The sequence below is a fragment of the Petromyzon marinus genome, chromosome 27, assembly GCF_048934315.1.
Source record: "Petromyzon marinus isolate PM22_M1 ecotype Great Lakes invasive population chromosome 27, UKy_Petmar_22M1.pri1.0, whole genome shotgun sequence".
NCBI lineage: Eukaryota > Metazoa > Chordata > Hyperoartia > Petromyzontiformes > Petromyzontidae > Petromyzon > Petromyzon marinus.
Window position 1 is genome coordinate 5,871,925 of NC_133693.1, and position 11,406 is coordinate 5,883,330.

General features: G+C 50.5%; 1 protein-coding gene across 1 annotated transcript in view; it reads left to right on the plus strand.

Annotated features, from left to right (window-relative positions):
* The window catches only part of LOC116946616 (transcription factor AP-2-epsilon-like), an 82,657-nt gene extending 78,683 nt beyond the window's left edge, over positions 1–3,974 (plus strand). Inside the window, exon 7 of the mRNA XM_032961694.2 lies at positions 3,344–3,974. Within this exon, the coding sequence (XP_032817585.2) occupies positions 3,344–3,647 (304 nt within the window). The 3' untranslated portion in view covers positions 3,648–3,974. The remainder of the gene's footprint in view (positions 1–3,343) is intronic.
* Positions 3,975–11,406: the final 7,432 nt, after the last annotated feature.

The following is an 11,406-nucleotide window of genomic DNA, read 5'->3' on the forward strand; positions in this document are numbered from 1 at the left end:
CCCACCCCACCACCCACCCTTCTCTCTCTCTCCCTCGCTCTCACTCCGGGTGGCATTGAGTCTACAATTTAGCCTGATTTAGACAAACTGCGAATTGAATTATTTAATTTCAGTGTGTTTGGCATTTAGCTCCTCAAACGTATTGCTTGCCGTGGGCAGCTCCAGACGAGAATGCCATTTCGTGTGTGCGCGGAGCGCCGGGTGACTAAAGCACAGCAAGTTGGCACAGTAGGCTGGCACAGGTGGTGCATCAGTCCAGTCGTCTCGGTCAGTTGACCCGTGGCACCTGCTGAGTCTGCCCTGTGACCTCCTGCCGCCGGCGGGCGTTCGACACTTCACGAGCACTTAGCCTGGCACAAGCGCCATGGCGAATGGCGGTTGTTGTTGTTGGGGAGCGATAGTGTAGCGGTTAGCGCGCTGCGCTATGAACCTGGCGACCCGGGTTCGATTCCCGCTCACGGCCACCACCAACGTCGCCAGTGACGATTATCTGAACAGGTCCTGGGCCTCCCCAAGGTCGGCTCAGCCACAAATGAGTCCCCGGTGCGGTGTGTATGAACAGCGCTACTATTGGAAACAAATGCGGCTGGGCGTGGTGCTGGCAACCCACCCACCCTGTCGTGTGCCGTGCCGGCCTTAATAGGTGCTCCTCGCTAGCGGCACTTGCCCCAACGGTCTGTCCAGGTTATACGGGGGATCTGTGTCATTGTGTCTCAGCCTGCCCCGTCTTTTGGGCAATGTATTGTTGATGTATTCTATGCTGTACGTGTGAATGGATTTGATTTTTAAATGAAGGGATAAAAATGTCTTCACCAGACCCACACCTATTGCCCCCTCCCCCCATCCCAGGGGTCACGTTCTTGGGATCTGTGAGATTAACACCATCCTCGCTTCTCTTGTCATCACTTATTTTGTGTTATGCAATTAACAATGATTCATTGACTTATTTATCTGTTGAATGTGTTTGTTTCCTTATGATGTTTTGTTGTTGTTGTTGTTGTTGTTTAAAGCACAGTTACTAAACGCAGGTCCCAGTGGCCCAACATTGTCAAACAGCCAGCAACAACCAGCACGAGCCGTATTCACAGCGTTGTAATGGGCAAGGGTTAATACGCGTGTCGTGAATTGGGGCCGCATATTGTAGTGAGAGATTGGGGGAGGCGGGACAGAGACGATAATAGGAGGGAAATCTAAACTTGATTCGTGAAGAAGTAGAAAGAGACGCGGTGTAATCTGCAACGTGGTGAGTGGGCGGTTGAGTGAGTGAGTGGGTGGTTGAGTGAGTGAGTGGGTGTTTGAGTGAGTGAGTGGGTAGTTGAGTAAGTGAGTGGGTGGTTGAGTGAGTGGGTGGTTGAGTGAGTGGGTGGATGGATGAGTGAGTGAGTGGGTGGTTGAGTGAGTGAGTGGGTGGATGAGTGAGTGAGTGGGTGGATGAGTGAGTGAGTGGGTGCTTTAATGAGTGAGTGAGTGGGTGGTTGAGTGAGTGAGTGGGTGGTTGAGTGAGTGGGTGGGTGGTTGAGTGAGTGGGTGGATGGATGAGTGAGTGAGTGGTTGGTTGAGTGAGTGGGTGGATGGATGGATGAGTGAGTGAGTGGGTGGTTGAGTGAGTGGGTGGATGAGTGAGTGAGTGAGTGGGTGGATGAGTGAGTGAGTGGGTGGTTTAGTGAGTGGGTTGATAGATGAGTGATTGGGTGGTTTAGTGAGTGACCTTGTAGTTTAGAAGTATTTAGAAACATGCCTTTAGAGTGTTTGGCTGTTATAAATTTCCACTTAAGCCACTTTCCTGAGCTTTCATCTGTGGCCAGGTCGCTTCTTAAAAAGAGCTGTATAGCTGAGTGGGCCTTACCTGGTAAAATAAAATAAAAATAGTTACAAAATTTAATAGTTAAATAGGTTGAGTGAGTGTCGGAATGAGTGTGTGGATGATTTAGAGCTATATTGGGAATCTTCATCTCTGTTATATGTGTATACTCTATGTGTGTACATGTATTTGTGATGTTTATGTGTGCGTATGTATGCACGTGCCTATGTGTACACAGTACGTGTGTATTGGGTCGAGCAGGGGCACAGTGGTTAGCAAACCCTTCCTATGCACCCGGCTATCTGAGTTCGAATCCCGGCCACGGCCAACATCTGTAGCGACTGATGCCTGAACCGGCCCACAACCCCCACTAGACCGCCTTACACGAGTGCCTGGTGCTAGTGTATGAGCATCAGCGAGCAGCCCTTAATAGGTGCTCGCTAACAGCGATCGTCCAAAGTCGCCATTCTCTTCCCGCCCCTCCGCTCCTTCCCATCCCTCCCCTACAGCTCTTTCCTAATCCCACATTACCCCACGGTCACTAATTCCTCAACCCTTGCACTCCCCTGCCATCGAAATCATTCCATTATGTCACCGTGTGTTAACTACGTCAAGCGCCTTGAGTGAAAGAGGTGCTCTATAAACATTTTGATTTGAAGCTTTCGTGACTGCAAGCTTTAAATCGAAATTTAACCGCCTCTACGGAGAGGGATTCCACACAACCTTAAAATCATTCAACAGACTCCGGGATAAGAAGGCTCAACTAATCGAGTCTCTCACCTTTCTGAAGAGATGCCGCGACTCTAAGGCGCTTTGTTTCTTCTCACACAGTTTAAAGGTCGCGATCTGAGCGTAGCTTTTTCACTCCAGCGCTGTCCTACCAGACAGTCTCGTCCCTTCACCTGATGAAGGCCGCTTGTGTTGTGGCCGAAACGTCGTGAGAATATTATTGTGTTATTTTATTTTATCAATTTATTATTATATTCTCATTCTACGTGACTTTACTGAAAGAACCAAAGAAGATAATTACATGTTTTATTTTATTTTATCCGATGAGGCCCACTGAACCATGTTGCTCGATTTGAGAAGCGACCTGGCTATCATAAATGATCGCTCAAGGAAGTTCATTATCACGTGGAAGTTTATTGAAGTCCAATACTCGCATGGTGACGTTGATTCTAATTGTAGAGGTGGGAAAAAACCGGAGGACCCGGAGAAAAATCCACGCGACCACGGGGAGAGAGACACACAAACTCTAAATATACAACAGGCGTCAGGGTCGGGATTTAACCCACGACCTCCTGTATACCAGGCGAGGTAGTTAACATCTCACCACTGTGGCCGTCCCCACAGGTTTGTCAAACAACCCCCCACAGCGGATTGACAATGTTTGCTATCAATCATCATCATTTATTATTGTTTACCTGCAAAATAAACTTCTGATTCTGAATACTTTCGCTTGGAAAATCCTTCTTTTAACCGTGACCCTGCTAACCCCCACCCTCCACCCTCTATCCCGGACTCCAACCCTTAACCCCTTAGACAAATCTGCAAGGAGTTTACGGAGCTGATGTCCCAGGACCGGACGCCGCTGGGCAACGCGAGGCCCCCGCCGATCCTGGAGCCCGGCGTTCAAGCGGCCCTGTCTCACTTCAGCCTCATCACGCACGGCTTCGGCGGCCCGGCCATCTGTGCGGCGCTCACGGCCTTCCAGAACTACCTCACGGAGGCCCTCAAAGCCACGGACAAGCTGTACCTGAACAGCCCACAGCAGCAGCAGCAGGGTGGAGGGAGCCCGCAGAGCAAGATCGGGAACGGAGACAAGGAGGAGAAGCGGCGGAAGTGACCGCATCTCGGTGCGAATTTGTTCGCTGGTTTTCACGAACATTCACCTTCATTTTATTGTCAAATTTTCTCTCATTGTTAAAATCATCGTCGCCGTCGTCCTCGTCTCCTCCTACTCTGAAGTTGTTGTTGTTGTTAGCGAGAGTCACGTTCTACCTACCGCTGGATGAAAGCCTCCCCAAGCCGCCACCCTCCCCCCCCCCCACCTGACCGTGCCATCACCGCGACCACCGCCATCTCTCGTGGACCTGCAAACCCACGCGGCGTTCGCACTCGTGAGAGGAGTCTCACCGCTCCTCCCTTCTCTGTGCGGTGGTGGCGGCTGTCGTCTGTCTGGGGGGGGGGGGGGGGGGGGTGGTCGGAGGGGCGGGGGAAGGGGGGAGGGACGACAAACTAACACGCAAAAAAAAAGCTTTTCTGAAAAGTGCACAGCTCCAGGAGAAGGAAGAGCGTTCCAGACGGCCGTCAGAAGCGCATCCTAAAGCGCGCCACGCGGCGACCGCAGTCTTCGTTTGATGGTCGGCCAAAAGCCGCCGCCGCCGCCGCTGCTGCTGCGGCTGCAGGGGCGACCGGAATTCGCGTGATGATGGTTCCTGCTCCTGGACGAGATGGGCGATTTCTTGGTGTCCCCGTTACTTCGTCCGAGCCAGGGCCCCCTCGCTGATGTCCTCCCCCCCCCCCCATCACCGGCGGCACGACGCCTCTGGCGTTCTGCACGTGGAGTTTTCGGCGGCCAGGTGCACGTCCCTCTGCCAGCCTTGCCCGCGCGATTCTCAGCCTTGCCTTGTCAAGATCTCTCTCTCTCTTGAGTCATTAGCGATGCTGCCCTTCTTGCCCAACCCCCCCCCCCCCCACCCTTGCACCCCTCCACTGGAATCAACTTGCATCTGTACATTGAGCAACACTGCACCACAGAATCACACTGCACCACAGACTCAACACTGTCCATAGACTCAACACTGCACCATAGACTCAACACTGCACCATAGACTCAACACTGCCCATAGACTCAACACTACCCATAGACTCAACACTGCCCATAGACTCAACACTGCACCATAGACTCAACACTGCCCATAGACTCAACACTGCCCATAGACTCAACACTGCACCATAGACTCAACACTGCCCAGAGACTTAACACTGCCCATAGACTCAACACTGCTCATAGACTCAACACTGCCCATAGACTCAACACTGCCCATAGACTCAACACTGCCCATAGACTCAACACTACCCATAGACTCAACACTGCACCATAGACTCAACACTGCCCATAGACTCAACACTGCGCATAGACTCAACACTGCCCATAGACTCAACACTGCCCATAGACTCAACACTGCCCATAGACTCAACACTGCACCATAGACTCAACACTGCCCAGAGACTCAACACTGCCCATAGACTCAACACTGCCATAGACTCAACAACACCCATAGACTCAACACTGCACCATAGACTCAACACTGCACCATAGACTCAACACTGCACCATAGACTCAACACTGCCCATAGACTCAACACTGCCGATAGACTCAACACTACCCATAGACTCAACAACACTCATAGACTCAACACTGCCCATAGACTCAACACTGCCCATAGACTCAACACTACCCATAGACTCAACACTGCCCATGGACTTCACACTTCTCCTGTACATTGAGCGGCCCCCCCTTAACCTCCTTCCGTTCCTCTCTTTAAGCTCCACCTCTTCTCCATCGCCCATTCTCTTCTCCCTCTCCCCTCCCCTCTCCCCTCCATTTCTTTCCCGTCCCTCCCCTACCCCTCACCGACCCCTCTAGCGCGGCGACCCACCCCTCGCAGCCCTTGCACGTCCCCCGCCATCTCAATCATCCTTTTTTTACCAGTTAAAACGACGTTAAGCGCCTTAAGCAAATGCGCTCTACAAATATAGAATAGGATCCAGCATGAGCGCGACTCGATGTTTAGCAAAAGCCACCAACTAGCAGTAAACCACCACTCCTGGAACGATCCCCACACAACGCCACCCACCACGCTGCGAGTTCCTCCTCCTGGTGGAGGCGGCGGGGGTGGTGGGGAGCGGTGGCGCAGCGGTTAGCGTGTTGCGCTCCGAACCCCCGGCGACCCGAATTCGATTCTCGCTCACGGCCGCCACCAACTCCGGCAGCGATGATTGTCTGAACCGGTCCTGCCCCCCTCCCCCCACCACTTCGACACAGCCTCAAGTGAGCACGTGGTGCCGGTGAGACAAAGGCGGTCGGTCGGGCGCGTGTGGTTCTGGCCACCTAACCCGCTCGTGTGCCACCGTGCCGGCCTTCCTAGGTGCCACTCGCTAACGGCACTTGCCCCGACAGTCTGCTAAGGCTACACTGGGGCGGGGGGATCTTTTGTATTTGGAATCGGAGTGATGGAGATGTGCGACTGGCTAGAACGCGTAAACATCCACACAGCAACACAACCACACTACTTTTTTATTTGCACAATGGGGGAGGGGCGAGGCGGAGGAGTGAGTGAGGGGAGGGGGGGGGAGCTGCGGACGATCTGCCAAGAATCGTGTCAACCTGTGTGGTGATGTCCACCACGCATTGGGAACTTGGCAGGAAATTAGGGGTTGGGATGTGGGGATCATATAGTTTCTGGGGGGGGGGGGGGGTGGTGCGTGGGGGGGGCGTGGGGGGGCGCGTGGGGGGGTGGGCGCGTGGGGGGGGTATTAATTGAGCCAATTGATTGCTGTGCGGTTTGTTCATTCAGAGGTGGTGCGGAGATGATGCGAGATGCGACGCGGGTCGCTGGTAACGCATCACGTCCCTGGGTCGGCGCTCCGTTATCGACGACGGTCCACCTTCAATTCGTGTGACTCGCCCCCCGCCTCGACGAATTGCGCGGACTTCGTGAAGAGGCACGTGGTTGCATTCAGAAGGCGTCAACGTGATCGCCCCCCCCCCCCCCCCTTAGCGCCTCCGATTGGCACGGTTGGCCACGAAGTTCAATACGAGTAGATATAAGCGGCGACCATGGCAACGGTGACAGTCGCAATACCAACAGCTTCGTTCCCTGCAGAGCAAGTGTCGTTGATTGCAAGGCCCCGCGGGACCACTCTCGGACCCTGGTGCCCCTTTAGTGCTGCCCCCGACGACACAGAACACGTTCAAACACCACCCCCCATCGTGATGTCAAACCCCAACGGTTTCAAATGTGTGGCGGCCCTCTCACCGATGTCTTATCGGCGAAAGTGCCTCCGCCACCCGACCACCCTCCCCCCCCCGCCCCCTCTGAAATTGAGTGAAGAATAGTGTCGTAGAGAGAGAGTGAGGAGGATTCGTAATGATTCCGCAGATTACTCAACTGAGATTACACAGATGCAAGTAATTGTATTTTTGTCATTTGCTATGATATGACACATCGCTAACCTTAAACACCCAGTCGTTCATAAAAGTTGAAGGCGGTACAGTACTATAGTAATAGAGCAAGTGCAGAATCACTGAAGCGAAATTGATAGCTTGAAAGCATTTGGCGCGGGGCCCTTGAAAGTGCGGGGCCCGGTAGCACGTGCTGCGTTTGCTACTAGGATAGTCTGGCACTGCAGCTTAATTAATGGCCTTGTCTCACCGATGCTACAGACCACAGGACACCAAAGGGTGGACAGCACGAGGACAATGCAAACTGCAAAGCATCCATTGCTCGGGTTTAAGCAGTTTTTTCTACGGGACTTCTTTTTTTTTGCTGCCATTATTTGCCAGTTTAAGATAATAAAAAGAAACGATTAGAAATGGCGTTACCCTCTATGGTAATAATACATCCGGTGTTAAGATGTAAAAAAAAAAATATACACCAGTAATTGTTGCAATAAAAAAGGGGACCCGTAGATACGTGTAAAAGTTTATTAGTTCAACCAGCTGACAGCTCAAGAGACCCGAAGGATAGAAATCTCATTTGTTAGAGGCGACCTTCGAAGGGGGTGGACAGAGGGGACGTAGTGCTCACACCGCAACAACCAAAAGCAGAACAAAGCAAAAAAAAAGTCGGCGAAGCAACGAAAGCTAATTCGAAATCGTAGCAACCAAACAAACTAACAAAAACTAAGTCTGCGTCGCCACTTGACACACCGAAAATATTCGCAGCAAAACTAAAAAAAAGCGGTGGCCATTCCAATTAATAAATAATTAAAGAGCGGTCGATTATCGAGGCGGTTATTCGAATTGATAAGTTGGGGGGAGGGGGGAGTCAAATCGTCACGGGAATATTATCGACCGCGTCGACAACAGGAAACGTTCGAACAAAAGCAGCTTGATGTAGAACTCCCGAGCTCATGAATGGTAATCGGTGAATCGAGACTCACACGGAGGCTGATCATAGACGCACACAGTGACCCATTATAGACACACGCAGAGACCCATCATAGACACACACAGAGACCCATCATAGACACACACATAAACCTATCATAGACACACACAGAGACCCATCATAGACTCACACAGAGACCCATCATAGACACACACAGACACCCATCATAGACACACACAGAGACCCATCATTGACACACACAGAGACCTATCATAGACTCACACAGAGACCCATCATAGACACACACAGAGACCCATCATAGACACACACATAGGCCTATCATAGACACACACAGAGACCTATCATAGACTCACACAGAGACCCATAATAGACACACACAGAGACCCATCATCGACACACACAGAGATCCATCATAGACACACACAAAGACATCCATCATAGACTCACACAGAGACCTATCATAGAACCCCACGGAGATTCATCATAGACACACACAGAGACCCATCATAGACTCACACAGCGACCTATCATAGACACACACAGAGACCTATCATAGACACACACAGAGATCCATCATAGACACACACAGAGACCCATCATTGACAGACACACTTAGAGACCCATCATAGACACACACAGAGATCCATCATAGACGCACACAGAGACCTATCATAGACACACACAGAGACCCATCATAGACAGACACAGAGACCTATCATAGACTCACACAGAGACGCATTATAGACACACTTAGAGACCTATCATAGACTCACACGGAGATCCACATCACAGACGCTCACATGCGTGACTTTAACGTGCGCTGCATTAGCTATGAGCAGCTCATTGTACAGGGACTCCTCTACTTACGAACCAGTTAGCTTCCTGAGGCCTGTTCGTAAGTAGATTTTTTCGCAAGTGTAAATTTACTCCTGTAAATTCCAAATGTGTTGTATGGCGTGAACACTAAACATGTGGCACATAGATGCCACTGATTATTCATGTTCTGCAGATTAGATGCCACTGTTTCTTCATGTTCTATAGATGTAGATGCCACTGGCTCTTCATGTTTTGCTGATTAGATGCCACTGGTTCTACATGTTCTAGATGTAGATGCCACTGGTTCTTCTTGTTCTATAGGTGTAGATGCCACTGGTTCTTCATGTTCTATAGATGTAGATCCCACCGGTTCTTTATGTTCTATAGATGTAGATGCCACTGGTTCTTTATGTTCTATAGATGTAGATGCCACTGGTTCTTTATGTTCTAGATGTAGATGCCACTGGTTCTTCATGTTCTGCAGATGTAGATGCCACTGGTTCTTCACGTTCTGCAGGTGTAGATGCCACTGGTTCTTCACGTTCTGCAGATGTAGATGCCACCATCTATTGCGCGGCGGTTAAACTTACGACTCTCGTTCCGAACAGGCAACTGGACGCACGGGACGAGGATTGTTCGTATCTCTGAAAGTTCGTAAGTCGAGTGTTCGCAAGTAGAGGGAGTCCCTGATACTGAAGTTTCGCCGCGGTGACGTCACTGGGCGCGCTTGCAAGGCCCCGTTAAACAACGTGTGACGTCATCACTCGAGGACCCTTTCAAAACTCTCCTCGGTCATGAGCGGAGTTCTGTGCCGTCAACTTTCTGCTAGCTACGAGATGAGAGCTGGACACGGATAAGCAGCATGGGTTCATCCCCGGCGCGTTCATGGCGACTTGGGAAAGTGAGGGCCGGGGGGAGGGGGTGGTGACCTAGGGAGGAGGGGTGGGGGTATCGAGGGGGGGGGGTTACTTTGTTAATGATGATGATGATGTATGGTACTACTGGAAGTGAGGTATTCTAGCTGTATATAAACACACTTATTTATGAGTAATTTAATCAAAGTGTACATAGGCTGCATTTTCGCTTATCACTGTGTGTATTTAACGCGATTTATTCTATACCTCAGTTTGTCGCTGTTGTTATTATGAATATCATTTAACGTCATTGTTGATAGGTATACATATATAATATATGTTGGGGATGTTTTGTCGTTGCTCTCGTCGTGTTAGATTTCCGATTGGCTTCATTTCGCGATGCCGCGTGACCGATTGCGTTGAGTCGAACTCCTTCGACCGCTCGTCGCCACTGAGAAAACCCAGAAAACAAAAAAAATCCTATCGCCTGCACATTTAATTGTACGTTAAAAGTATTTTTTAAAAAGATGTTTCTAATCGGCGATGGGGGGGGTGAAAGACTTGAGTGACATTCGTACGCGAAAAACTAACAACAACAACAACAAAAACCAGTACAAAATACAAGCGAAAAAAAATCGGTAAATAATATACAAATCTTTCGCTGCATATATTGTACATTGAAAATAACACAAAAAAGCCCCTTTGTCGTGTTGCACTGTTGAATAAAAAAACGAAACTGAGCCGCACGCGGCGAATTATTGCTACACCGTGGTGGAGTCTTCGCGTCTTCATTGTTGAACTATTCCATGACAATCGCCGTCTCAGAATGAGTACCTGTCTCTCACTCCGTGTGTGTGGGTGTGTGTGTGTGTTTGTGGGGGGTGAATATCGGCACTGGGAAGACAAAGGCGGTCGGGCGAGGTGTTGACCACATCACTTTTTTGGTACGCCTTAATAAATGCTCGCTCTTGGCACTTGCCCTAAAAATCAACGTTGGTTATACGGGGGATCTTTATCTTTTGTGCAGAGCCTACACGTGATACGTATGCGTGCGTGCATGTTGAACTCCTGCGTGGTGTTTTGTCTGTGCACGTGTGTATCCGTGTGTTCGTGGGTATGTGTGTATCCGTGTGTTCGTGGGTATGTGTGTATCCGTGTGTTCGTGGGTATGTGTGTATCCGTGTGTTCGTGGGTATGTGTGTATCCGTGTGTTCGTGGGTATGTGTGTATCCGTGTGTTCGTGGGTATGTGTGTATCCGTGTGTTCGTGGGTATGTGTGTATCCGTGTGTTCGTGGGTATGTGTGTCCGTTCGATTGACTCTCACGATCATTCACCGCTGACGAATAACTGAACCGCTCCTGGGCTTCCCCAAGGATGACTCAGCCTCAAATTGTGCACCTTGATGCGGTTGCGTGTGACCATCAGCACTGGGGAGACAAAGGCGGCCGAGGCGTGGTTCTGCCAAAAAAACAGCCCCTCGTGTGCCGTTTTCCGGCCTTCATAACAGGTGCTGCTCGCGAACAACAGCACTTGCCCCAACAGTCTGTTTTAGTCCCTAATGCGAGAGATAACGGGTGAGAGACGAACCGCTGTAGGCTGTTGTGATGATGTCTCGCGAATGGCGAATACAAATTAAAATTTCGCAACCAGCACAAGCGGCTGCCCGGACAATGTAACCCCGACATCACGTGCAGGTATAATAGCAATATTATACGGCTCTTTTACAATCCACCGCACGGGTGCTGTTTGACCATACTTCACCGTGCTGGTCAGTGTGTTGTGTGGTTGATATCA